This window comes from Cinclus cinclus, chromosome 15 (genome assembly GCF_963662255.1).
Source record: "Cinclus cinclus chromosome 15, bCinCin1.1, whole genome shotgun sequence".
Classification (NCBI taxonomy): domain Eukaryota; kingdom Metazoa; phylum Chordata; class Aves; order Passeriformes; family Cinclidae; genus Cinclus; species Cinclus cinclus.
In genome coordinates, this window is record NC_085060.1 from 3963540 (window position 1) to 3990733 (window position 27194).

A 27194-nucleotide genomic window follows, 5' to 3' on the forward strand; every position below is an offset into this window, starting at 1 on the left:
GAAAATAACCCAAAATGGGCTCTGGTGCACAGAGCTTTTGCTCTGATCTAACTGTCACCAGACAAATGAGCCACGACGTGGCATCCTCTTTCTGAAGGGAAGACGACCCTGATCATCCACTGGTAGAGACCCTGAAGGGTATTTATGCTTCATCTGGGCTGAAGCACAGGAGAGATAGACTTGCCTTGGAGCTGAGGAAGGATGCCTTGAGAAGGGCCTGAGGTGGCAGGTTTTGTCTTCCCAGGCTGAGGGCTGCTCTGCCTCAGGCAGGGGTGTTCCCTTTGAGAAGCTCATGGCTCCTATCCCTCTCTTGAGGCCAGGGCTTGCCAGGCAGCCTCTCCTCACCTCTGTGCCTGGTTACTGTCAGAATGCAATTAAGCCAAAGGGTGATTGCATCTCCTGCTTGTAATGTAATCACTGCCAGGGCCACAGCAAAAGCTCCCTGTTTAACAGTGTGGAATATGGCAGATGCATGAGGTTTTTCAAGCTGTTATTTGAAACACCAGTTTCTGATCTCTGCTGGGTGTGGGTTCCCAGACAGGTCACACCACTGAGGTGGTCTGCAGCCCATGTCCCTGCTTCCTCCAGACATAGGCCCTGGAGAGGAGAATCTATGTGCACCACATGGCCCTGTGCAGCTGATGGCAGGCAGGAGCTGGGTGCCTCAGAGCAGCCATCCCTCACACAATCACCCTGCTCATGGCACAGTCCTGGTGTCCCCACCACAGCTGTCCCCTGTGCTGCTGGCAGAGCTGTTCTTGGACCTGCTGCAGGCCACATCTCATGCAGGTGTGGGCAGAGACTGCCCAACTCTGATGGGGCACTCTGGAAGTTCACAAGGCTATCCCGGGATGTTGCTGGGCTACTGCAGCCATCCTGACCATCCCACCTTGACAGCACCCATATGATTCCCCATAACCTTGCTCTCCCTGCCACACCAGCTGCCAGAGGCTTTGTGGAGCCACCCAGCTGCCCCATCACAGGTGGAGGACTCACTGCCCTGGGGGTGGGAGGCACAGGCTCTGGCAAACTGCTGGAGAAGTGCTGCCCAACAAGGATGACCCCACAGCCCTCCAGATGCTCCCCACCCTTGTGAGGTGGCCGTTGTTCTGGAAGGTCCCCACCCCACAAGAGGAATGAGGCAGGAGCCAGTATCACCCTGCTCTTTGTCATACTTGGGAGGGGAAATATCTGCCACTGTGTGGTGTGGGTGCAGGAAGGGGCAAAGCCACAGCTATCAGGAAGATGGCTCTGGTCCATGGCACATCTTGCTGGGGATTATACCAAGGTGGCAGCTCATCCACCAGGGTCCCTGGGAGCCACAGGCACCCACAGAACTCCTCCTGGGGAGAGCAAGAGGGCTTGCTCAAGGCAGCAACAGAAAGTGGAGCAATGGCACCTAGCCATAGCAGCAGGAGCACTGTGGAAAGGAGACAAAGGGAAGTGCAGGGCCAAAGCCCAGCGCTGAGTCAGACTGAGCCAGAGCTGACTCCCTCCAGCCTCAGATCCCCACCGATTGTGAAACAGACATGGATGAGGGAGCCTGGAGCAGGGCCTCCACACCCCCCCCCCCCCCCCGCCTTTATCTTTGCTCTTCCTCCCCCAGAACTGTGCCCAGAGCAGCAGAAGCTTGTGCAAAACAAGGCTGAGAAGCTCTGGGGCTAATTAATTAGTAGCTTCTGATAATGTTGACTGGGCCCCTGGGGAGTCCAAGGCTAAAGTAGAGGAGAAAATGCAGAGAGATACTGGAAAATTACTGTTTAATTCTTTATCATTACCTCTGAGTATATGGCATCTGGTAGAGGAAAAACAGGAAAAGGCAGATAATGACCCAGCCACTGCAAAGCTTCCCCAGCAGCAGGGGCAGCCAGTCCCCTGGAGGAATGGCTCCAGCCCTGGGGAGGGCTCAGTGCCTGGTGGGATGTGTGTCCTTGGGCCAGCACTGCCTCTTCCTGGCCCTGCAGCCATCAGTACTCCTGCTGAGTGTCACAGCCAAGGAACTCTATTCGCAGAGCAATGTGGTTGTGCCACTGGCGGGGATGTATCCTCACATAGCGGGCAAAGAGAGGGGACTCCAGGGTATTTGTCACCGTGCTCTGATGGTCTTGGTTTGCCTTGAAAATCTGGAGAGGAGAGAGAAACCAGGGATGCACTTTCCTCTGCTGGCATAGCAAGGACAGGATCAACCCAGACAGCCACCCCTGGGAATGCTTTAACGAAGGAAGAAGCACAGCCTGGCTCACTGCTCTTGGAAAGAAATCCTGTGAGCACGTTTGCTGCCAAGGGCTGTGCTTGCCTCCTTGGGGGTAGCCATGGGCTCTGGCCGTGGAGCAGCTCTGCCTACCTTCTCCTTCCCACTTTGCAGGACTGGGCTCCAGTGCATACCGTCCTGGCTGATGGAGACAGCAAACTCCTTCACAAACATCTGGGTGAAGAGAGCTTTGGCACCTTGGGTTATGATTGCAGTCACCTTCTTGGTTACTTCGAAGTCCACCTGCAGCCACTCTCTGGGGCTGTTGCTCTGGGGAAGGACAGACTGCCTTCAACCCTCCAGCAGCAATGAGAAAGACACACTCATTGCAGCTGAAGCCAAGCTGGTCTTGCACTTCCCTCTGCTTCACCTGCCCTACCAGGCATCTGGTTGGAGCTGCTGGGTGCTAAATCAGTGTGGCAGTGACTGTGCAGCTTGCATGGTGCATTTGGCTGCACACACTTCCCAGACAGCCCTGACTAGGAGACCCTGCTGGGATCTCAGCTGCCAGCCTGGTATCTCCTGGCACAGGCTACCTTTGGCCTCCAGGCATTGGTCCTGCCCTGAAGGTTCAGGCGGGCCAGGGCAGGTGTCCATTTGGAGAAGACGTTGGCGCTGTGGGAGGATGCGGAGATGTGCTCATCAGGAATCCCTCTGTTCTCCATTCCTAAGGGCATGGAGCAGCCTGGAAGAGAGGAGCAATGCTTAGCAGGGGCTAGAACAGACCCATCATGGAGATGCCTTCTGCCTGCTCACTGCTCCATGCCTTTGCCCTGGTTACATGTTCTGTGCCTTGCTGCAGTGTCATGGTCCCTGCACTGCTTGGGGCCCCTGGCTGCAGCAAGGCAATGGCCAAACTACTCCTAACTTCTTTTCTCCCTGGAGATTTTATCTAAGAGGAATGCAAAGAATTTATTGTGTAAGGAGACATAAGGAGAACCTGTCTCCAGGGAAGGACAGGAACACCTGGCAGGGAGACACCCTGCATATGTGTGATCAGGTGTGTCTGTGCACAGCTGCTTCAGAGCCAGTTGGAAGGTTTGGGGCATGGGCTGACAGCACAGCCACTGCTGCTTTTAGGTCCTGCAGACCAGGTGTGCAAAGCCAAAGAAAGGATCCCAGGGCATCATTTCCTCAATCTGCACTGTTGATCAGAGCCATGTCAGCATCTGTCTGTTTGTTTCCTGCTCCCCCAGACTGAGGCAGCAGCTCCTCACCTATCAGCTTAGCTGCTGCTGGAGGTTTTCTGTGATTCAGTGAAAAAGCTGGTGAGAGCTGGCCCCAGGCTCTCCCTCTAGTATTGTTATCTCTAAGTCCACAATGAGACTTTCCAGCTTTTTCCCCTCAATATCTCAATGCCAGCTCCAGCTCCCTCCTTCCCTCTCCATAACTGCCTGGGAGCCCTGGCACACATGGAGTAGGCACTCAGCAGCCCAGAGGCCAGTTTTGGTAGTCGGTATCTGGGTGGGACTCACTGTTGAGGTCGCAGCCCAGGAGCTCCATGCGTAGCGTGGCCCGGATGTTGTAGTGGGTGGGATGGATGCGAATGTACCGGGCTACAACTGGGGGGTTGAACTGGTTTTCTTTCACTCCTGTTGCATCCACGTTTCCAAAGAACAGCTGCAGGGAAGGGGAGGAAAAGGATTGTTGCACCAGTGGAAAGAGAGATAGACAGGACAAGGAATACTGGGGAGAAGAATGTTCATGTCTGGCACTTCTGTGTCTTATTACCATCCTGACAAAAAGGACAACTCAGGGAAATTATTTGAGATGAGGTTCAGGCCAAAGAAGTGTGAGTGGGCCACTAAGAAAGAGAAGAAGAAACTTTAGGTCTGTGCAAATTAACTTGGTTTTATATTTTCACTAAACAAGGGTGAGAAAAAGAAGGAAAAAAGTCAGTCATCAAACATCTGAACCCAGGAAAATTTCTAGCCACAGATGGTGCACACAATGGAGGCTTTTCTGGCTGCTCTTCTCCCAATGGATTGATCAGCTTATGCATATTTAGATTGTGGGTTTTTTCTAGTGACTGTAGATTCTCCAAATTATCTGCATCTGCACAATATTTTTAGAAAGGCAAATTTGCCTTTCAGGTCAAAAAAGATATTCAGGTAGAATCTTATGTCTAACTCTAAGTAAAATGCAATATAACATTAAGAGGTGGATCTCACAGCCACCTGGGATAGTGGAAAGAGGTAGCTCAGACAACTTAAAGTAAGACAGATGGACACAAACAGCGAGTCCCTTGCAGATCTGTGATTCAGTCACCTGGCACTGAATGGTCTCTGTTTCTGCCCTAATCTCAGGGGCTCAGGAGGTTTCTGCCTTGTGCGCAGAGCTCCCCAGCCCTCATTACCCCGGGACACCCCATTCAGGGAAAGCACTCTGCTCAAGACCCTTCACCTTACCATCTGTGTGCTCGTGGCATTCCCCTTGTATGTCTTCCACCTTTGCCCATCAAGACTGTAGAACACAACAAACTGGGAGATGTAGAAGCTGGAGAACTTTTGTCGGGCCCCTTGGGTTTTTATGCCATGAATAATGGTGGGATGCAAAAGATCCACCTGAGAATGAAAGTCAGGGATTCACTTCTGATGGAAAACCCAAGTCATGTTCAGGCAATGCCCTGTAAACTCACAAACTCACTTCCTCCTGACATAACTGAGCACTCATTATGAATGTAATTAAAACAGTTGTTCATAAAGGTGCAAGTCAGCCAACAGCTGGAAGTGAGCATGGGAGAGCTGTTTGGAGAGATGAGCTGTTCTTCCTTGGTCTTTGGGGGATTTTTGCAAAATTCAGTGCTGCAGCTGGACCATCAAGAGACTCCTCTGCTGCACTGAGGATGGATATGGGGGTCAGGCCAGCAGCAACCTGACCAGAGCAGCTGCCATTAGGATCTTAGTGCTCCCCCTCAGAGGGAAGAGGAAACAGCAGGATATAGCTGGGAAGGCACTGCCCATCCATGAGCCCTTCTGCATGAGCATGGCCTTGCAATGTCCCCAGTGATGCCTCCAGACACAAGGCCCCTCTTACCTGGATCCAGGCATTGCTGTGGTCAGTGCTCCAGGCATTGATGGAGCCAGTGTTGCCCAGCCTGGCCAGGTAAGGAGCCCACTGCCCTGCAAGGAGAGAGCATAGACATGAAGGTGCTGCTGGCCCTTGGTGCTGCCTAAGGTGGTGAGAGGTCCATCCACAGGACTGGGCCTGATGACCACTCTGGGTTGTAGTAGCCACACACCGGCTGGGGGAGTACTGACACAATGGGTCAGCCATGTGGGAGGGCTCCAGGTTCCAACTGAGATGCTGACATGGGCATGGATGAAGGACTTTATCAGGGACCCAGTGCAGCAGAACAGCAGAAAATGGGGCATGCAAACACATGAGTTGTGTTAGCTGAAGCTGCCCTGACCCCACCTGTCCTCCAGCTACTCACCATATTGCCCCGAGGCCGTGATCTGAGAGTCTGCAATGCTGCCTGAGGCCATACCCAGGGCATTCCGGCAGTCTGCAGGGAGCAGGGGAAGACAAAAACCAGGGAGATTTGGTTAGACAGCTAAAGTCTAGGCTGGGTAGCAGCCTTCAGGCTCAGGGAGGTTTGCAAGCCTCCAGGAGCTCCCAGGCTTGTTTGTCTCACACCAAGGGATAGGTGGATAGGTTTCATAGGCTTCCACATCCATCCCTGAAATTTAGGATAGCTGGAAGTTCTTGCTCCCACTCCCCACATCAAGAGCAGAGAGTTTCCAGCATCAGACACAGCAGCCTCTTGCCAAACTCTTTTTCCTGAGTCCATGACCTCTCATTCCCACGTCCTCATGTCCCAGCAGTGCTGACAAGTGTCTCCTCCTTATACTCACATCTTGCTTCTGGGCTTTTTTGTTGCTAGGCAGCATCTTTTGAAAACAAGTATCACATTGCTAAAGGAAAGTCTACCTGACACCCCTGTCTCTCTCTGTCTCTCTTCTGGTCTTCTGAGCACAGGGATGTTTGTCTCTTATAATAACCATTATTATTAGCGACTTGTCACACCTTGGCATCTCCACTGCATGTCAAATGCTCCTGGGGAAAATGCAAATTTGAAATCTTAAGCAGATTTTTAACTTATGGCAACGTTTTCTGGCTGACATTTAATATTCTCTTATAAACAGAAGAGAGGCCGTCACAGTGTGATAAAATACTACTCTCCCACACGACTTCCCCAGTCGTTACTTATAGTGAGTTAGAAACATGTTGTTCTGGGGTGGAATCAGGGGTTTACTGTGGATTTTGCAGTTGCTCTTGAAGCTATTTCTATCAGACCAACCTGCAGTCAGGCAGCATCACTCACGCCTCCTGTCATTGCTCTATGCTTCAGTTTACCTCCTGATATATGGCTAGGCAGCTGGGCACCGTACCTTACGGACAGCCTGGGCAGGGACCAGCCCATGCATGAACTTGCTTGGGTAAATGCATTTTATGGAAGGTCCAGGGACTCTCAGATTTGGAAAATGAGAGCTCTTGAGTAAATATTTGCAGACTGATGAAGCTGCCTTCTCCCAGCCTTCACCCCAGCTGTGTCCCTGAGTGTGCTCTCTGCTGCGCTGAAGTAGTGACTTTCTTTCAGAGTGAAAATCCAAAAGATCCCATGTGGGTCACCCCAAGAGAAATGCTGAGAGATCTGAGGAAGGACGCTCAAATACATGCTGGTCATGGCCGTGCCCAGGTGGGCCAGGCACAAAGAAATTACTCACTCAGGTCGTACACGAGGAAAAGGGCACTCATTCCGGCTTGTTGGTGCTCTCCCACTTTGCACTCGACCCTCCAGATCCCAGCATGTGAGGGCCACATCTCCACTGTTCCAAAGACACCTGGCCAGGAATAGACAGCAGAGCAGAGGTGAGTTACTGCCTGTAATGGGATGCCACTGTGCCAAGTGCTGTACAACCACAGGAACTGAATAGTCCAGATGTTCAAATCCACTTCCCCTCCTTGGTATTTCCCCACAGAATAAGGGAATTTGCCCTCCTAAGGGCACAAACATGAAGCCCTGGCAGAGGGGGTGCACAGTGCCTGCGCTGCATCTCACCAGGATAAAGGTTGTAGACTCCCATGCGGTACTCCTGGCTAGTCCTGGCGTTGAACAGCTGCCCGTGGAAGTGGACAGAGTGGATGTCCTCAGTGCTGCCCATGTTCAGGAGGTGCCATCGGACCCGTTGCTGCTGGGCCATCACCAGCCCAGGTAGGGTGTCACTCACATAGCCGTTGATGGCTGGGAAAGGCAGCGGTCAAGAGGGGCTCAAGGCTCTGGGGTATTTCCATCCCAGTATAGATTGTGGGATGGAAAGGGCAAGGGCAAGGATCCTCACCATGGAATGAATGGTTCCTCTTAAAGTCAGGGCTGTCCTGCTGGATCCGGCAGGGAGGGCGGCAGTTTCTGTTCACGTTCTCCAGGAAGTACCAGCTTTTGGTCTCATCAAAGATGGTGAAGAGCAGAGAAAATTCCTGCACAGCCAGCTGCCTCCTGGAAACATAACTCAGCACCCCATGGTTGCAGATGATCAATGGCCCGATGAGGCCTGAGTGCAGGTCCTTCTCCTGCCAGGGAGACAGGAAATAAGGGTTTGTCCCCAGGCAGGAGGCAGTGCTGACGCCAGCAAGAGGCAGAGCAGAGAGGAAAGCGGTGAACTCGTCTGCATCCCTGGCCTGGCTCCCACTCTGGGGCACATGCAGGGAGGGAAGGACATGTTGGGTTCACTGGGGCATCCCCACTCTGTCGTGAGCTAAGAAAGGCTGTACAGCAAGTGTTTGCATGTGCTTTCAAGAGACATGGTGTCTGTCTAGCCAAATGTCCCTACTGCATTGGATCTCAACTGGGGGAAAGGGTGAAAACGAAGGGAAGAGAAGAGAAGAGAAGAGAAGAGAAGAGAAGAGAAGAGAAGAGAAGAGAAGAGAAGAGAAGAGAAGAGAAGAGAAGAGAAGAGAAGAGAAGAGAAGAGAAGAGAAGAGAAGAGAAGAGAAGAGAACCAGCACATATTCATCATTGTATTAGACACCTGAGAACCTAGACAGCCCCAGGCTGCTTTCAGCACAGCCCCATAGGAAATTCCCTGACCTCACAGCCAGGACCCAGGCATGCTGCCCTCCTCCCCTTCCTGGGATGCCCCATGGAGGCTCCCACCTACCAGGTCCACATTGGAGAAGTAAGCCCAGGCTTTGCAGTCAAACTCCTGTGTGGTTGGTGCCATCTGGGGCAGGACTTTCCAGGAGTATTTCTGGAGGCCGCCGGGCTGCACCACCCCACCCTGTTGTGTTGTGCCATCATAGGCTGTCAGTGTGGAGTGGAAGGAGAAGGGCCGTGAGGCCAGGTTCTTGAATGTCACCTGCACCAGAGGGAAGGCAAAGCAGTGGAATGTGAGGGAGCAATGCTGACAGTGTTCTGGACCCTGGTGATGGGTCCAGCCAGTTGGAGGGAAGGATGTCCCTGGTTCCCAGACCTCCAGCTGGTTTCCATGCAGTGGCCAACCCCTGCTGAACCACAAGCTGTAGCTGTGCAGGGCAATCTCTAGTGTAAAGCACATCCTGGGTTCATGTCTGCTGGATGAAACCCTTTGCCTGCTCAATGGAACCCAAGGTCATCTATGCTACTGTGTCTGGAGCCCAAAGGTGCTGAATCCATCCTGGTGAAGATTTCCATGAAAATTGGGCAACTTCTCCAGGGACACAAGTCCTGAGCCTTCCATCTTCTTCTCAGGTGGGTGCTGAAGGAGCTTTGGTACTGTAGGAAGCTGAAGCCCACCCCCATACAGAGCACCTAAAAGAGCTGTACTGAGTTCTGCTTAGCTCACTTCCCTTTTTGCAATCCCTTCACCCTAAAGGCTCCCCATGGAGCCCAGGAGCTGATCAGGCCATGCTGTTGCAGGGGTTGGGTCTGTCTCAGGTCAGGGGCTTTGCATCTGAACACTCTGAGGTTCCTGCTGACCCACTCCTCCAGCCACTGAGGTACTTCTGAATGGTGGCTCTGCCTCCCAGTCTGATGCCATTCACATGCCACCAGGGCAGCTCCTGTCCCCAAGCCCCCATGGGCACGGCAGAGTCTGCAGGCCCACCTCAGCACTCCCTCTGTCTGAACTCCAACAACAGCGGGGGATGGATTTATGTTTTTATAGGAAATGGGAACTTTCTACTCACCATGATGACATCTTGAACTTCTGCCCTGATGTAGGGCCCAAGGATGCCTAGGTGTTCATCCAGCTCTCTCCGCTGCACTGGCTGCGTGAAAGAATCATCCAAGTACTCTCGGAAAACCACCTTGCGGTACTGCCAGGAATGCTTCCTCCTGCTCCTTCGGGGGTCCCTGCAGGGGGATGCCAGTTAGGTAAGTCAGGTGACACTGTCCCATAGTGAGGACAGCCATGGCAGGGTTGTTACAGGTCAGGGGGATACAGAGCCAGAGCATCCCTGACCCACTTGCAAGGAAGCTCAAAGTTTCTGAAGGTTTAAACCCCTCCAGGTAGAGGGGAGATGCTGGGAGCATCCTTCCCCTGGGCTGCTTTGCTGGGCTGTACTGGTAGAGAACTGTGATCCTGTCTACCAGGACATACTATCTCATGCATCATGCAGTGCAGAAGAAATGCATGCAGGAAAATCATACTTACGTTGCTTTTAAGAAGTGTTGGGGCCTCTGGTCCCCATATTCCCACATCACCTCCACTGCTGCAATGAAGTATTGCCGTATCTCTCCTTGGAAGGAGCGCGGATCATGCTCCTCCTCCCCATACATGTCAAAATCCTCCATGGTCTGCTCTGTGTCACTGTACTCATCATAGTCTGTCTTGGTAGTCTTTGAGGGGCTGGAATGCGTCCCATTGTTTAGGGCCGGTTCCTCCCTGTGTCCTGGGATGTGGCTTCTCTCCCTGGCTGTGCTGTTGCTTTCCCCATCCTCCTTGGGCTCTCCTAGGTCCTGGCCCTCTGGCTTCCCTATTTCTCTGAGGACATCTTCCCTGCCGAGCACCTGACATCCATGAGGAGTGTCTTGCATGTTCTGTGCTGGCTTTTTGGTGCTGTTGTTGTTGAGAGGGGGACTACTTGGAGACACTGAACAGTTCTCTCTGATTGCTGATTTCAGAGACATTCCTTCAGGGCTTTGCCCAGACATTGTCCTAGATGCATGGTCTTCTGTGGCATTGGCCTTGAGCTGCTGAGGCTCAGGACTGAACCGACCCAGCTGCTCCACAGAGTTTGTCTCCTCCTCCATCTGGCTTCTCCCCTGACCTTGCTTGCTCCCAGGAGCTCCCCACACCACAGCTCTGCCTGGCTGCAGCTCAGCCAAAGCTGGGCTATGCAAGTCCTCCGTGCTCACCACAGCCCCTGGGGAGACTGGGTCCCAGTTTGAGGCCAGGTCTGCAGCCCCAGCAGTGATCTGCCTTTCTGAGCTGCTCACTGCCACTGCTGGTCCTGTTCCCAGCGCTCCCTGCAAAGGGAAGGAGCGTCTACTGCGCTGAGAACCCTCACTGCTGCCCTGTACCCCCCTGTCTGTGCTCAGCCTCTCCTCAGGATACATCTCATCAGCCTGTACAGCATCCCTGCCTGCTTGTAGCCTCCTCTCAACCATGCTGGATTTTTCTTCCAGGCTTTGCAGGGCCACCATCACCTCAGGCAAGGTGTCGCTTGATACCAAGGACCTCTTTTGGAAGCGAGTGATGCAAAATGGGGAATGAGGTCCACATGCCTTTGGGGCTTCCTTGTTCACTGCTGTCTCAGGGGAAGGGTTGGCCAGATCCTGCTCTGCTGTCTTACCATCAGAGAGGGGCTTCCTGCTGCTGGTGTTGGGAAGACCCAAACCTCTGCTCTCCAGTGACCTGGCTTGTTTAGGTCTCCAGTCAGGGCCACTCGTGCTTCTGGCTGTAACTCTGTGTCTTGGAAACTGCTCAGAGCTCTTTAAGAAACCACTTGGGAATGGCCTGGTGTCATTGATCACAACATTTGATTCAGAAAAGGCAATGCTGTCCAGCTCTGCTAATTCCTTAGCATCCTGAAACACTTCTTTCAAAATTACTTCATCCCTCTCTTCTGTCATTACATAGCTGGATGGCTCAAGGTCATTGGTGTCTGCAAAAGTGGTGTCTAGAAGGCTGGTGCCTTTGGCAAGTCCAATGGCTTTTTCTGTGCCACTTTTCACAGGCAAGGAGTTACTCTCATCTTTGAAGATTTCTCCTTGTATAGGTTTGTCTGACAAAGAAACATTTTGCTCTTCAAAAGTTTCGTGAAAGCCTTGTGAAACCACTTTGTGAGGCCTTTTTTCCAGCCTAGCATCTAGGTCATTTGATGAATAATTGCTTTCTATGGTGTGACTGTGAACCATAGCATGAGAAGTCCTGTTATCTTCTGTCTCATCTGGAGATGCAGAAGGATTGTTCAGTGTGGAGGAAAAGTTGTGATCAATACTTAAAGACGGTGCTGTAATGTTTGTCTCCTCTGAGTCATACAGGTTAAAGGATTTTTTATCAGACCCTTTTAGCAGTTTGTCCTCATTACCCTGTGAAGACATATCTTGAAGTGACAGGTTGTGCTCCAGATCATTCTGGTGAATTGAGCTCCTGTTCTTCTGAAGAGGGGCTTTGCCAGTAGCGTAAGCAATTGAGTCCCACAAGCTTTTTGCATGAGTTGTCTTTTGAGGCTCTGTTTCCAGGTTCTCCATTGTACCACCAGACTGGACTGTCATTCCTTTTACTGGCTTCTGCAGCTCTGGGATTTTTGTCACTTCCGTTTGTGCCAGAGCATCTTCTGGAGCTGCTGTGGCTTGGTGCAGCCATTTCAGATCTTCTGAGCTCACAGTACCATGGACCCTTCCACTGACACTCACCAAGTGTTCTCCAGGTGGGGTTGCTCCAAACCCTTCATCCTGGCTGATGATTTTTGACAATTCTTCGTCTTCCAGGAAGGACTCATAGGACACTGGCTCATAGTTCGTCTCTGGCAGAGAAGACATGGAAATATCACCTGGATTTGGCATTGCTCCTAAAAATGTTGATGTGCCATTGGAAGAGGGATCAGAAATCCTGCTGTTGCTCAGGACAGCCCCATGTTCTGTCAGGCACAATCTTGTCTTCTCTGTCTCATTTCTGGAAGAGGTGATGCTGTTCAGTTGCTCATTCACACATGACTTCTTTCTTTTAGAGAAGCCCCTGGGTTGGAATTCAAAGGCACTCTCCTCCCCATCGGGATACACATAATCTTCCCCATCAGTGTATTGTTCATACTGGCACTGTGAGACTGTGAACTTGGCATGCATCCCTCGGTCTCTGAAATCAGGATTTAGGCACCCCAGCGTCCAGACACCTGTCTCAAGAGAGGGCAAAAGGACACCATCAGCCCACTTCAGTGGGAAATTGGAACAGGTGTCATTCCCATGCTGCTCCCTTACTAGTGCAACCTATATTTTCAGGCAGCCTCTGGCTCATGGTAGTGATTCCATGCTTTTATAGTCTCTAGAGTGTCTTACAGGCAGACCCACAGAGCTGCTGGCAACATCAGAGCCTTACAAGTACCATCAGCAGGGTTGGTGTTTCCTGGCAGAGCTTAGTGAGCTATGCACACCACTGAGGGCTCCAAGTACAGCTTGGTGAGAGCAGTTAATGCAGTGAGAACCCATGGAGCCTCCAGCAGCAGCAGTCATCATAACCCACCCCCAAAGATATCCTGGTGCTGTCAAACACAGCTGTCTCCCAAAGACAGTCACCACATCTCTCCCACTGAATGAGAACGAAATGAGAGGCTGCCTCTCAATCACATCCCCAGCCAGTGTGTTTGCTCCCAGCAGAGAGGGTGAGATGTGAGATTTCTGGGCTCTGCTGCTGGAGAGAGCTGCCACCTGCTGCCAGCTGAGCTGCTACTCTGCTTCTGAGCAGCAGGCAGGAATCCGAGCTCAAACGGATGTGAGGCTTGGCTGGGCTGTAGAAAGCTTCCTGGGGTGTCTAGAAACCCTGACAGCTTGGCTCAGGTGCAGTGCTCATGACCATGATATCAGTTTTGCAACCACATGGTGGATCCTGTCTTCTCTGTGAATGAGGAAATGGTTTGACAGCATTGCTCTTGCCAGCACTAAGGAAAAAGTGCTGAGTGGGAGGAAATATAACTCTGAAGCAAATATTTTTTAGGACTTTTCTGTAGCTGCTGTTTCTGTCCTTGCAAAAGTCTGGAGATAAATGGCATGACCAGCAGCTGAAGCCACAGCAGGGACAGCACTGCCACTCCCCTTGACCTCGAGCTTGGAGCCAAGATTGCAAATGTCCACCAGGCTCATGTTACTGCAGGCAGCTTACTGGTTTGACAGCATGCATGACCTTAACACACCCTACTAATTAAGTAAAATGCCATAATTCAATTTATTTGATTTAATCTTAGAAAGATTTAATCACTGCCTCTCGCTGCTGTTCTAGCAGGCTGTGAATCCCTTTCCTCTCAGAACTTTCAAAAGGAATTGGGCACCAGAGAACTGGCTGGAGGTGCTCACTGATCTCTGCTGGCATGCCAAGCCCATGGTTTACAGGATAGTCCATGCTACTAACCTGGCTTTTCCAAACTCATTATGACTGTTTCTCCAGAAAATGGGAAAAGAGTAAGCACGTCCTCAAAGACCATGTTGCGCTTGAAGGTGTTTCCAGAGAAGAAGATGGAGAGGAAATCTGTTTGGGCCCCAACACTCAGGACATACCAGTACACAACGTCGTTCAGGCAGAGTTTTGTTTGGAGGTTGTCAAATACGAAGCCATTAATAGCTGGAAGAGGGCAGAGATGAAACATTTCAAGGGCAAATTCCTCCATGTCTGCTGAGCTGTTGTGTATTTCCTGCTCCTTCCCTGGGGTGGGGATGAGACCCTGTGTGTTGGGGATTTGCAGGGAGCCTCGGGCTGAGTACTCACTGTGCATTACATTGGAGGCATAAAACTGGAGGTCCTGGGTATCCACATGGGCTGCATCAGAGCAGAACCTCTTGATGTTCTCCTGCAGGTACCAGCTGTGGTTCTCATCGAAGACTGAAAACAGCACCAACTTCATGTTGTCTGACATTATCTGGAAAAGAGAGGGAAGAAATTATTCCTGGTCTGATCAGAGCATCTCTGTTGCCTAGTGTAGCTGTCTCAGTCTGGGTGCATGGAGAAGTTTACTGCTATTTCACAGGAGTTAGGGTGCAGATTTGAGGAAAAGAGAGCATGCAATTGAGGATGGGGAAGGCAGAGGCATTAGGACTGCTGGTAGGGTTGAAGAGAACAGGACAGACAAATTTGGGTGTACTTAAATATTTCACTCACCACAGTTATTCCAGCCTTTCAGCCTAGAAGTTGAGGCAACAAAGGAAAGACCCACCTGATTCCCCCTCTGATCCATGGACTTCTTGGAGCAGATGAGGAGGGGCCCAATCAGGCCTGAGGCTGTGTCTCGGACTGGGTCGATGGAGCTGTAGTAGAAACGGGTGAGGCAGCGAGGATCTGCCTCTGTTGGGCCATCCTCAGTGGTGAGACTCCAGCTGTAGGTGAATGACTGTCCAGGGGGAATAGGAATATCCTTCACATCTTTCTCTGGCAACACATAACCCAAGAGCAGACCAGTTATGTCTGGGCTGCTCCTGCAAGGGGTGATCTCACTTTTTAGAAGAGCTCAGAAAGGTTTCCTGACCACAGAAGCTGTAGAGGGAACCACCCATGCCCATCCTAGGATCCTGGTGGGACATGGGATGGCCTTGCACAAGTCATGGTCCTAGGAGCACAATAACAAGGGGTGAAAGCAGTTCTGGGAATGAAACCTGGAAAAAATAAACCAACCCCAGAGCAAAAACTACAAAGCTGCAAGAGGGACAGTCTAAATCATAGTGAACCCCTACACGAATGCAGGTCAGACAGAGCCCAGGGAATGGGGGCTGTAAATAAACTGCAAACAAAGGCAGGATCACCAGGATGGCTCCTGCCTCATCAGAAAGTGGAGGCCTCCAGGATGGACCAATTAACATGGTCCCAGCTCTCTGGTTAAGAATGCCCCTTCTCTAACGCATCATTGAAGCCCTCCTTAAAGACAGGGTTACCTGGCACCAATGGGAATGTGAACCTAGAATCATCATAATCCCTCGGATTATAGAGTTCAGATACATGGATGAATGGACAACCAGTCTTTCCACAAGCTTCCTGGCCCAGAAAAATGGCAGTAGCCAGGTGATATCCCAAGTTCCCATGGCCTGCCTTACCTTGTGAGGGTCTCATGGCATAGTAGGGCCTGACATTGGTGAGGCCGTGAGGGTAAATGTTGTAGGGTCGGCTGGCCAGATTCCTGAACACAATCTGAAATGAGGACAGGCAGCAGGAATATTTGGTGTTTTCTGATCACTGTAAGCCCTTGAAGCTGCTCTCAGTGTTCTTGCAGAGAGGGAAACACTGGACAGCACTGCCCAGGGGTTGGCTACCTGCCAGCAATCAACAACAGGGACCCAGACATGTCTGAGACCATAAAGTCAGAATACAAGAAATTACAGTTTCTCTGTGATGAGCCTATACTGTCCATTGTTCTGGGAATTGTCTGTTTTAAGGAGGACATGAAAATATCTGATTTATTAAAGAGAAAGTTGATGTCTATAGTCTTATTTACATATGAGTCAGAAGAGGACCATCAATCCAGAGGACCAGGACATTAAGTATGCAAAGCAATCAAGAGCTTTAAAGTGCTCCCCACTTCACTGGATGAAGCCCTTCCTTTATTTCTCTAAATAGCTCTGTCACATGCCCACAACTATACAGGGAACCCCAGGGAGGGAGCAGAAATGTGAAGCTGCTGGAAACCATCCCGTTCTTCCCAGCTGCAAACAAGTCAAGTGGCTGGGAGAGGCACTTCAGGAGACAAAAGTGACAGTCCCCAGTGCTGCAAGGTAACAGCAAACAGATGAAGAAGAGCAGAGGATGAGAGGACACTCCTGCCTTAGAAGAAGGTGCTGAATGTCATGTGTCTTATATAAACTCACACAGTTCCTAAGACACCTGCAACGAAGTCAAATCAAAGGGACTGGGCATCTTACTGAGAGGATTTACCTTTAGCTGCCAGTAAAATCTGCCTTTCCAGTGAACTTTGAACATTCCCAAACATGAGAGAGCACCTGAATGATTTAAGTCAGACCTTAGCCACAAGCCAAGAGCTACTAGTAGGAACAGCATCAAGCTCTGAAGTTTCCACAGTGGAAAGCTGCATTTCTCTTACCTTAAACTGATCTCCCACCTCCCCCTTGATGACAGGCCCCAGAATTCCCTTGTCCTGTGGATTGGACACCTTGCGCTTCTTGAAGGTTGCATCCTCATACTCCACAAACACCACTTTCTTATACTTTGAACCGATCCGCTGTGGGCCAGGCTCTAGGTACAGGCTTGCCATGTTTCTGCAGGCAAAGGCAGAGAAAGAGCAAGTGGGCACATGCAGGACACTGTCAGAAACAGAGCAAAGACCCGTCATCCAAGGACCTGGCAGATGGTTGAGAAGGTCACCAGGAGAAGGGACTGATTCCAGAGGCCTTGGTGACAGAGACAAATGCCCTGGAGACAAATGTCTCTGTAGGGCACTTGGTAAAATGGAGGAAAGCCAGGTCCTGCCTTCCCATGGCCTCCCCACAACCATTCTTGTCCTGCATCCATACTGTTAATGCTAATAAAGAAGAACAAAACTGTCCAGGTTGGGCAAAATGAAAAGTAATTTCTGTGGAAAAGGGGAAGAGCTGGCAGGGCTGCCTTGAGGAGCAGCCTCACGAGCACACATGCCCACTCTCACCTGTCCAGAGACACTGGCTTCACAGGGGCATAGTCCCAGTCCATTTCCTCAGCTGCAATGTAGTAAGTCCAGGTCATGGGCTTGTCTTTGGCAAAAGAGCGCACTTGGATCACGTGATAAATTTCCTCATCTTCCTCAAGGTAATCCAGGTCCTCTGGCTCATTTAACAGCTTCCCCATCTTCAGCAGGCGTTCCTCAGGACACTCCTCCACCTTCACAAAGGCCTCCATGCCAGCTGGGTTTAGACAAGCCAGGCAGAAAGGGTCACACTGATGTGACAATACAGGCAGGCACTCACCCAGGCCCTGCCTGGGAGAAATCTTCTCAATTACTGCTCCCATCAAATGGGCCAACATGGATCAACCCATGCCATCTGGTATGGGCCAGACTGCAGGTGGATGTAACACCAGGGAGCAGGAGGGGCCTTGGAGCTGCAGCACTGCACAGAACCCTGAGCCCATGACCCATCCCCTGAACTGCTTTTCCCCTGAGCTCTTGGAAAATAAGGTTACCTTGCTGATGGGACAGTATCTGGCAGAACATCCGAAACCAGCCAGCTGTTCCTGGCATGGTCTGGGCTGTGAGATATGTAGCAGGGGAGATTTCTAGGCTGCTGAGACGGTGGCTTCTCACCAGGAATGTGTGGCCTTCAAAGAAGATGGAGTGGACTTCTGGCCCAGAGCCCAACCCGATCACATGCCAGTGGACCTGCTTCTTGAGGCACAGTGTGAGACCTGCCAGGAGACAAGGAAAGCACCCAGGAGTCAGCACTGTGTCCAGCCCTTGCCCCCACTCTTGGTGCCACAGACTCAGTGTCTGACATATGCTGATAGAGTCCCTTGCTCCTGTGCTGACTTCAAGCTGGAGAAATTACACATGGATGTGGACTGTCTGAGCAAAACAGAGGCACAGGTCACATCATCCCCTTGAGATAAGATTAGATTTACAGACTAGGGGACTTTGGGAGGGTTGCTGGTAAGAGCTCACAGTGGGATGCAGTGGAAAAAGAGAGAGATGTGCTCCTTGACTCTATAAATAGGAAGATTGGGTACCCAACAGGAGAGTCATTTGTCTGATCACATTGGCAAGTGATACCGAAGTGTTGCATCTGGAGCAGGGCTCCAGCACGTCCTCAGCAGTAGCTGAAATACCACAAAGGGCAGAGAGGGGTCACCAGGATTATTTGAGTGCTGGAGAAAATTCCTTCCTCAGAGACACTCAAAGAGCTCAGTGTGCTTAGGAAATGGGAAAGAACTTGACTGAATTGTAAAAATACTTTCCTGGGGAGAAATTGATATGTGCTGAAGGGCTCTGTAATCTAGTGGGGAAGTTCCTGGAAGCTGAATCCAAACAAAGTCGAATACAGAGTTAAGAGCTTGGTTTTGGCAGAGTGCAAAGGTGACTGGAACAGATCCCAAGGGCCTGGGAGGAAACTGGGTGGAGGTTCCATCCTGAGGCCCTCAGCTTTCCATTTCCAGCTCTCCATCAGACACCTCTCAGGCAAGGTCCTGCATCTAGGGAAGGGGATGCTGAGCGGAGGCAGATAACTTCTCCAGGAAAAACCCACTGTGCAGAGATAGTGATTGACCATGAGGCTTCCTTAGCTCTTAACCTCTACGAACCCATCAGAACAGGGAATTCAGGGGAGTTTTGCTTTTGCCTTTTACTAGAGAATGGCCAGACCCAAGTGGGAGGTTTTAGGATGTGGTTAACCAAAGTTGTTGCTGGTAATTACTCTCCTGACAGTGTTTCCCAGTTTGCCGTGGAGATTCCTCACTGTCGGGCAGCTCTGGATCTTTTCCCAGGAGAACACCAGAAAATAGCAACCTTTGTGTTTGCTGAGCTCAAACCCAGCCTTTTCTTTTGCTCTTCTGAAGGAGTCTGAGAGAAGACCTTATCACTAGCTGCACTAGAGTAGTTTATGTCAGATACTGGGAAAAATTTCTTCACTGAAAGGGTTGTCAAACACTGGAACAAGCTGTCCAGGTATTTAAAAAGACTTGTATATGTGACACTCAGGGACATGGTTTAGTGGCAGATTTGACAGTGTTAAGTTTACATTTGGACTTGATGATTTTAAGGGTCTTTTCTAACCTAAATGATTCCATGGTTCTATTCCCAAAATCCTATGGAGGTGTTTTAGTGAGAGCTAAATACTACTTCCAGCCTTGTTCACAGGGCTGCAAAAGATAAAACTCTGTTACCAGCATTATTCTTGGAGACCTCCAAGGAATTCAGCTGCACTTGGCAACACAGACAGCTGGAAACAGCTCCTGACCTGCTGTAAATGGGAAAGGCAGATCAAGGAGCTGAAATACAAGAGTCCCTCTGAGGTGAACACAGCCTAACAGATCCATCACCTGGAAACTCCTCTTGATCTCTTTTCTTACATCCTTTCCCAAGCTACCTCAAGTCTACAGACCTGGCTCCACCCCTGCTCCTAGCAGCTCCTGTGCCCCCCATCCCTGTGCCCGTCCCACCAGGACCCACCAGGCAGTGAGCCATTGATGTAGCCATTGATGGTGTGCAGCTCTGTCCTGTTGTGAGCCTGGGGCTGAGCAGCTCCTGGGGAACCCTGCTCAGAGTACCAGCTTTTTCCTGTGGAGAGAGGAGAGTGCAGTCAGTTTTCACTTGAGAACATTTCAGAGTAAAAGTAAACCTTCTAGGGAGGTCAGATGTGTGGTGCCTGTGGAAATCCACAGCACACTCGGACATGGTTCTGCATGGGTGTGGGGGTGACCACTACACATGACAGGGAGTGACTCCCCTCTAAACCTGTGTGATGAGAACAAGGCCAGGGCATGGGGTGGGATGGCAGAGCTGGGGGGGCTGCAAGCTCCCTGCACCTGGGGAAGAGGAGGAGCAGTATTGCACCAGGAGCACACTGGCTTGGGGGACTGCACAGGCTTAAACCCTTGAGGGGGGTTTAAGCAAATGCCCCAGACCTGTCTGAATGTAGGGTCTGACAACACTCATTCAGCAATTACCTTCATCAAACACTGCAAAGAGCAGCACAAACTCTTTCTGCAAGCCCTCATTCCCATCACTCGCCAGGGTCCCTGCAAAATACAATGAGATGGATTTTTTTAAAGTTGAGAAAGCACCACCCAGAGAATTCCCTTTGTGCTCTTCAAGAACTGGTAAACCAAGGCCAGGTTGTGGTTTGCTTTTTGTCATGTCTCACAATTGCAATAGCCTTGCTTCCACTCTTGCAGTCCCCAAAAATCCATGGTTGAGAGGCAGCTGCCCTTAGAAGGTATCAAAAGGTCAGTTTGTACTGCCTCCTCTTAGACCTTTGCTCAGTGGAGAAGCTGCTCCTGGTGAGTCACTGGAGCCTGCAGACAGTGCCCAGTCATTTCCAGTGACTCTAGAGGGGTCTGGACAACTACCTCCAGGATATGTCTCAGCCAGGGATGACAAATCTTACTCCAGTCACATCTTCTTGTACCTTGTGGTGTCAGGATTTCAAGACTGAACCTCAGGAGCACTTTCATTGAGCACAGCTCATGGACTCCACTGCCATGCTCAGTCTCAGGAAGGCATCTGTGATTATTCTGCTTTTCAATTAATGGTTGCATGTGGCCTGTCCCCACCCTGTGGTGTCCTTACCAGGTCGGCACACGAGCAGGGCTCCAATCAAACCAGAGTTGATGTCCTTCACACTGTTGGTGTTGGAGGAGTAGGAGTGGGTCAGGCACCTTGAGTCATCATCTGTTGGGCCCTGGTTTTCCTGGATTTCCCAGACATATGTGTATGTCTTCCCAGGATCCACCCTGTCCCCCTCCTTCTCTGGCTGGCTGGTCTCATCCTCATACCCTGCTCCTAAAACCAAAGAAATGGCCAGATGTCACTGAAGTTCATCCCCAGCATACCATGGCTACAGAAATGTCCCTTCCTCCAACCCAGAACACAGCCCCTTTCCATCCCAGGGGAGTGAGTCCCACTGGCAGTGAGTAGTCTCAGGGCAGTAACAGAGCTGTGCCAGACTCACATGTTGGGCTGTGCACCCACCACCTACCCTGAGGTTGGACAGCACAGTCTTCCTTGCCCTAAGCATCCAACCTTAGGTTTAATTTGTGTATTACCTCTATAACTGATATAGGTTTGCTGTGCACTGTTTGCTCAGCTCATTTCTGGGCTGGCCATGGTCATGTTGCTCCCCCAGGCTAGGCCATCTCTGTGACCATCTGTCCTCACAGAGGGACATGAATAGCAGGGTGAGGGAGGGATGCACATCTGGCAGGCAGGTGGCAGAGCAGGAGGTGCTACACAGGACTTGCTGCACCTGATGTTGCCCAGCTCACCTTCCGACGCCTTCCAGTAGGACACCCCCACAGCATGGAGGCTGTATGGGCGGGAGGCCAGGTTTTTAAACGTGATGACCACTGTGTCATAGACTTCTGCTCGGATGGTGGGCCCTAGAAGACCTGAAGGGCATAAGACAATGAGGTCAGGCAGCTGGGCGTCAGGCAGCTCACACCCTGCCAGAAGCCCCAAAGGGTCCTGACTTTCCACAAGCCCAGTTAGTGGTTGTCCCTCATACAGCACAGCAGCATCAACTGCATCAGTTCCAGCAAGGCTCTCTGCATCCCCAGGAGCTCTGCCATACCAGGATCCACCCAGGTGTATTCCTGCTCCTGGCTGAAGAGCACCCAGCGCCCAACTCAGGATGAGTTTGGTGGCTGTCAAGTATTGCTGCAGTTCCCCATGCTGCAGGTGCTTCTTACCCATCCATGCTGGCTTGAGCCTGGGCTGTGTGAATGAGGCATCAAGGTACTCCACAAAAACAGCTTTCCTGTACTGGGGAGGGACACCGGCTGGGGGGGGACGTGGGCCTGCATGCCCCAAAATGCTGCAGGAGGAAGAAAAAGCCAAGGCTGATTGCACAGACCCATGCATACATGGTTAACAGCCATCCTCTTCCTCCCCTCCCCTTCCCACCAGCTTGCTTGCTGGACCCCCAGGGATTGATCACCCTGCTCTGTCCTTTGGATTTCCTGACAGCTCCCAGGTATGATTGGAAATGTTTTGCTTAGCATACAGATGACAACAGGGCAGTGATTACTGTTGTGGTGTTAGTCATGATGGAAGAAGACAAAGGCCATACCCAGATGCAGCTGAGACAGGGCATAGCAGCAGCCATTGCTGTCAGTCTCCTGCCTCATGCCTTGTCCAGCTTCATGTTCCCCTGGCAGCAGAGACACAGAGCACTGGCAGTGCCATGGTGCCCTCTGCCCTGCAGCCACCCCAATCCCAACCCCAGAGCCTTCAGGTGTGGCAAACAGATCATATCACGTGTAACTCACATCCTCACCAGCTGCCCCCCCCAGGAAAGAGACTGTGGCTGCTGGCAGGTAGTGACAGTTTGTTTTGTGTCTGAGCAATGTCCTCATATTTGTTTATTTTCTGCCCAAAAATGGGATTTACACTTCATAACAGTAAGGTAAAGGAGCCTTGAATGTATTTCACACCTCACTTATCTCTGCTGGCAACTTTTGATCTGTAAAAAGCGTAACAAATTCATTTCCCAGAAGTAATCAAGCATTTATCAGAATAACAAAGGTGTGAATTTATTCAAGGATTTTAGAGGCTGACGTATCAGCCTCAGGACTAGCACCATTTCCAGTAACCAGCCTTGTTTTGTTTGGAGCAAAAGCCAGGTGGTATTTTCTTCCCACTGAAGAAGCAGGGAAGGTTGCTGTCCTGCTCTGACTAAGCCTTCATTCGAGCAGCATTTCCCTTTGCGACTCTTCCTCAAACGGAAGAGGAAGGAGACAGAGTGACTCAAATTTAGGAAAGGCAATGCACACTCACCCCCACAACACTGGCTGGAAGCCACCTGCAGCTGGAGGGTGCTGTGGGGAGAGCAGCGTCCACTCTCCTCAGGGGCAGAGCAGGATGGGAGCCCATGAAAACCCCACAGGCACCCAGATCCTATAACCCCATGTCCAGGCTGGCAGGAAGTCCTCAACAGGCATGGTCCCAGTGAGCAGAGTCACTGCATTCAGCTGGCTTTGCCCATGAACCATTATCATTCCTGGCTTGATGGCAGTGGGGTCCAGCCAGAGCTTTACTCTCCAGCCTGTCCCCACACTGGGAAGTAGCTGAGCTGCAGGGTTGCTGGCACTCAGCTGTTCACTCTCAGGAAGTTGTGCCTTAATCTCTAGCTCACAGAAAGCCCAATTTTGAGAATGCAGCCCTGAGATATGATGGTCTGGTCCTGCTAATTCTGCAGTAAACAAGGCAGAAATCCTCTGGAGCCAGAGGGATTTTGCTGGCATGCAGGGGCACGGCTGGGAAGGGACTTAGTATAAAAAAGGGCTTAGTGCTGGGTCCCAGTCCTGGCAGAGCAGAGACCACAGGAGACAAGCAGATGGAGTTCAGCCCAGGGATGTCTGACCAAAGTTCTTCTGGCCAGTCCTCTGTAACTGGGGTCCCTGCGAACTTCCTTCCACAATGGCAGCTGAAGCTGAGGCAGGCCGATAAGTTTCTGGCACCTGGGATCAGCATTGTTAGCCACACTATCTGTTCATCTCTTGGAGCTGGGAGACATCCTGCATTGCCAAAACACTCAGACATGGGCTGCTGCTACGTGTCCACCAGCTCCATGTCCAAGCTGAGATCCCTGGGGCCACTGCAGGATGTGCTGGTCCTGGCTCTGACCCTGCTGGTGGGGTTGTGTTTGGGAGGAAGAGAAACTGAAATCATGGGGAAGGTGTGAGCAGCTCTGGCCTGGTGTGTTGTAGCCCATTAATTTGACAGAGCTTTCTACAAACATGTCAGAGAAACCCCTGGATACATACAAGGGGTTTGGAGATGCCAAACCTACATGGAGATGCACCTTTGGGAGCTGCCATGAGATGCTGGTACACTGAGGGAGAATGTGTGGAGCAAAAGGCACCACACACACAGCTCAGAGACAGCCCAGCTCCAGGGGCAGTTCTTCCTGCCTGGTTTACTCCTGCATATCCAGCCTGGCTATTTTCCTATTCCCTCCTCTATTGCAGGGAACTGGGGTGAACTTGTGGGGCCAGGGAAAAGGCACCATCGTTCAGCTGGGAATAGCCACGACAAGCAAGCCCTGGTTCCTATCACAGCTTCCCCAGGAGCTGCACTGACCGGGAGTTCGCTGTGTCTCCAGGCTGGAAAACACCAGCAAGTCCCTCTGAGACAGCCAATGTTATCTTCCCCCATTTTAGAGAAGGACAAGTGACCTCACACTGCCTGCCAGTGGCCCACTCATCCCCAGTCAGGGTCAGCTCCCTGAGTCACTCCAGGGTCAGAAAGAGTGCCCGAGTGCATCATAAAGCCAATGCTGAAATGGAAAGTCACAGCGCTGAATTAACAGTGTGAGTGAAGTCATCATCTCTACCATAGCCTAATGGATCTGAGGGCAACATCAGTGAAAGCAGGGCAGGGGGAATTGGTAAGATGGGGCGTGCTGGGTGCAATTTTCCTACTGAATTGATCAAAAGGGGGAAAACCAACATAACTGGGATACAGTGACTACAGCAGCTAGTCAGGCTGACCTGGCTCATCCCTAGAGCTTGGCTTCCACTGCCTGACCACAGCTCTTCACTGCTCAGGCCACTGTCAGTCTGAGATGGGATCATGGGCTCACACCACCTCAACAGAGAGTCTGGGGAAGGGGATAGGGAAACAAGGCAGAGGGAGTGGGCACATCTTGATCCACAGGGGGTGTAGCAATCCAGCTCCATTCTCCATGCTAACCTCAGAACGTTCACAACCATGCATGCCCAAGCCAGCTGTGTCTTCAGACAAAACCATCCTGTTGCCTGAGCAATGCAACTCCCTTTTTTCCTTCCTACTTCAAAGTACACAGGCAATACCACCATGCCTTCCTCCTTCTTGCCACTGTGCATGAAAACCATTCTTTGCCCAAACACTACAAATTATTTTCATTTCCTTAAGGAAAAATTCCAGCCCCAGCAATGTAATGTACACAAAGATACAAATAACAAAATCTGGATTTTATGGGGGGGCAGCCACAGTGTAAAGCCTTTGCTACTGTCAGGGGGGCACAGCCAACCTTCCTCTGCAGTGCCAGGCAGTTACAGGTGCCTGTCTCCCTTCACACTTCCCTAAAGCCCCCAGAATGCAGAGCAGAGAAGAAAGCACAGGTGGAAAATCAGCTCATGGCTCCTAGCACAGACTTTAAAGGGTCCTAGGCATATGGCATTAAAACACTGCAGAACAGTGATGCAGAACAGGTATTCATCTCTCTCTCTCTCAATCCACCTGTCCCTCATCAGGGTTGCACTTAGTGACTCCCCATCACACCACCCCTTCCCAGCTCTACCAGCAGCTCAGTGCACCCACCTTGCCCTGTTGCCCCCATGTATCTGCCTGCCTGGAGCCAAGCTCACAGTGCCACATGCCAGGGTGGGAGAACACCCAGGGGAGGGTTCTAGAATTGCAAAAGGAAGAGCTTTACCCTGCAGGCGCTTGCAGCACAGACAGCAGGTCGCTGTGTGTGTAGTCCCAGGCGGTTTCCACTGCAGCAATGTAGTATCTTCTCACTTCACTGATGCCCTCCTCAACCAGGCAGAGGAGCAGGAGGCTGCACAGGGCTCCCACCAGCACCATGCCTCCTGACAGGGAACTGCTCTGACTTCAGGAGGAAAAGTGAAAAGGAAGGAATGAGAAAGGAAAGAGGAGAGAAAAGCCTTTATCTTCTCAACCAGCTGTTGTAATCCACCGGAGATGATGATTTAAAGCCAGCACCCACAGACTCGCTTGGAGCACTGAAAGAGTTTCTCAAAGGTGTCAAGAGGGGAATCGCTTGAGCAGGTTTGTGCAAAGAGCAGCATATGAATGATGGAATCTCCTGCTCTTCCTCTGGTAGTGGCAGGAGGAGAGGAAAAAACAAAAGGAAAGGGAGGGCAAGCACAGCAGTAAGTTCCGCTGCAGGACCCAGCTGGCTCAGTGTCCTGGCTCCTGTCTGGGAGCAAGATGAGGAAAGGGAGGGTTGCAGAGGCAGACGAATTTAGGTGTGGTCTTTGCCTGGTCTCACCTTCTCTGTCAACTATGAAGAGAAGGAGAGCGGGTTGCCAGGGATGCAGATGTACACTCGTCACTTATCCCTGTCTCTGGGATGCCTGCACCCCAAACAGTGATGATTTGGCCACACAACCTTGCCTCAAGCGACATAGGAGGGAGTGGTTTAGGATGATCCCTCAAGTCTTCTTCCCACCAGCTGCTCCTCTTCTCCCAGGGTCCTGCAGGAGAGGTCAGAGAAGATGCACATAAATGTTTTTGCAAATTTCTTTCACTTTACTCATAAATATTCAATCTCTCTTTTTAAAAGCCCATGAAATGCCTCCCCCCTCATCAATGCATACACGTGTGCTCAGGCACACACACTACCACGTGGTTGTCCCTTGGCTCACGAAGGCAGGAAGATGAGGAGGAACGCCCTGTATGGTCCCAACATCCCCTGGATGAGTGAGGTGGGGAAATGTCCCATAAATCATGTCACAGGGCAGCAGGAGTGCAAGAGGGGCAGTGACCCCTTTGGTGACAGTCCCAGTGTGTGCAGAAGCATCCATGTGACAGGTTTTGGTGATTGAGAAACAGAGGTATGCAGTGAAGACAGTGGAGGGATGGGCTTCTGGGGTCTCACAAAAATCCTCAGCACAGGACTGAAACTGATTCCCCCACACCACCCACCTTGCTCCTGGGGAGGCAAAGAGTGAGTGAGAAACATTTTCTCTGGCTTGTACACCCACAGTTGGCTCCATGACTGTGGACAACAGTCAAGAGGACAGAGGACAGTCAGGAAAAGCATCCCTTGGGGGCTGCAGTGGCAGCAGGCTGGACACAGTCAGAAATTAATGTTTGTGACACTGGCAATTCCTGAATTAACCACTTTCAGCTACTGGGAGGCAGCTCCAGGTTCCTGGCCCAGAAAAATAAGAGTAAACCTGAGAGACAAGGTCTAACCTAGGGGGTCAGAAAGAAAATATTATCAAGATACTCAGAGATGTGGGAAAGGGAATCCAGGTAGTAAAACTGGAAGTAACTTGGGGAGGGGTCCCAGATCCTGGCCTTATCTGCACACAGTGGCAGCTTTGTGCAGGCACACGAGAACCAGTGTGGAGCAAATCACACCAAGGACAAGTGGACATCAAGAGGGATCCCAGCT

General features: G+C 51.2%; 1 protein-coding gene across 4 annotated transcripts; it reads right to left on the reverse strand.

Annotated features, from left to right (window-relative positions):
- Window positions 1–1752: 1752 nt before the first annotated feature.
- Window positions 1753–25875, reverse strand: F8 (coagulation factor VIII). Of its 4 annotated transcripts, XM_062502859.1 has the most exons (27): window positions 25485–25538; window positions 22844–22884; window positions 21757–21881; window positions 21334–21456; window positions 20639–20851; window positions 20017–20088; window positions 19520–19627; window positions 17542–17763; window positions 17030–17264; window positions 16469–16643; window positions 15468–15561; window positions 14597–14808; window positions 14152–14302; window positions 13798–14007; window positions 9886–12568; window positions 9419–9584; window positions 8413–8610; window positions 7597–7825; window positions 7317–7499; window positions 6982–7098; window positions 5688–5759; window positions 5288–5373; window positions 4660–4815; window positions 3727–3871; window positions 2788–2936; window positions 2345–2521; window positions 1753–2123 (listed from the first exon to the last, which is right to left on the reverse strand). In XM_062502859.1, exons 3-27 carry the CDS (start codon window positions 21758–21760, stop codon window positions 1968–1970), a joined length of 6336 nt encoding a protein of 2111 aa, XP_062358843.1. In that variant the 5' UTR covers window positions 21761–21881; window positions 22844–22884; window positions 25485–25538; the 3' UTR covers window positions 1753–1967. The 4 variants fall into 4 exon arrangements, with proteins under 4 accessions (XP_062358843.1, XP_062358841.1, XP_062358842.1 ...); XM_062502857.1 differs by lacking the exon at window positions 22844–22884 and having other exon boundaries at window positions 25485–25875; XM_062502858.1 differs by lacking the exons at window positions 21334–21456; window positions 22844–22884 and having other exon boundaries at window positions 25485–25875.
- Between the last annotated feature and the right edge of the window lie 1319 nt (window positions 25876–27194).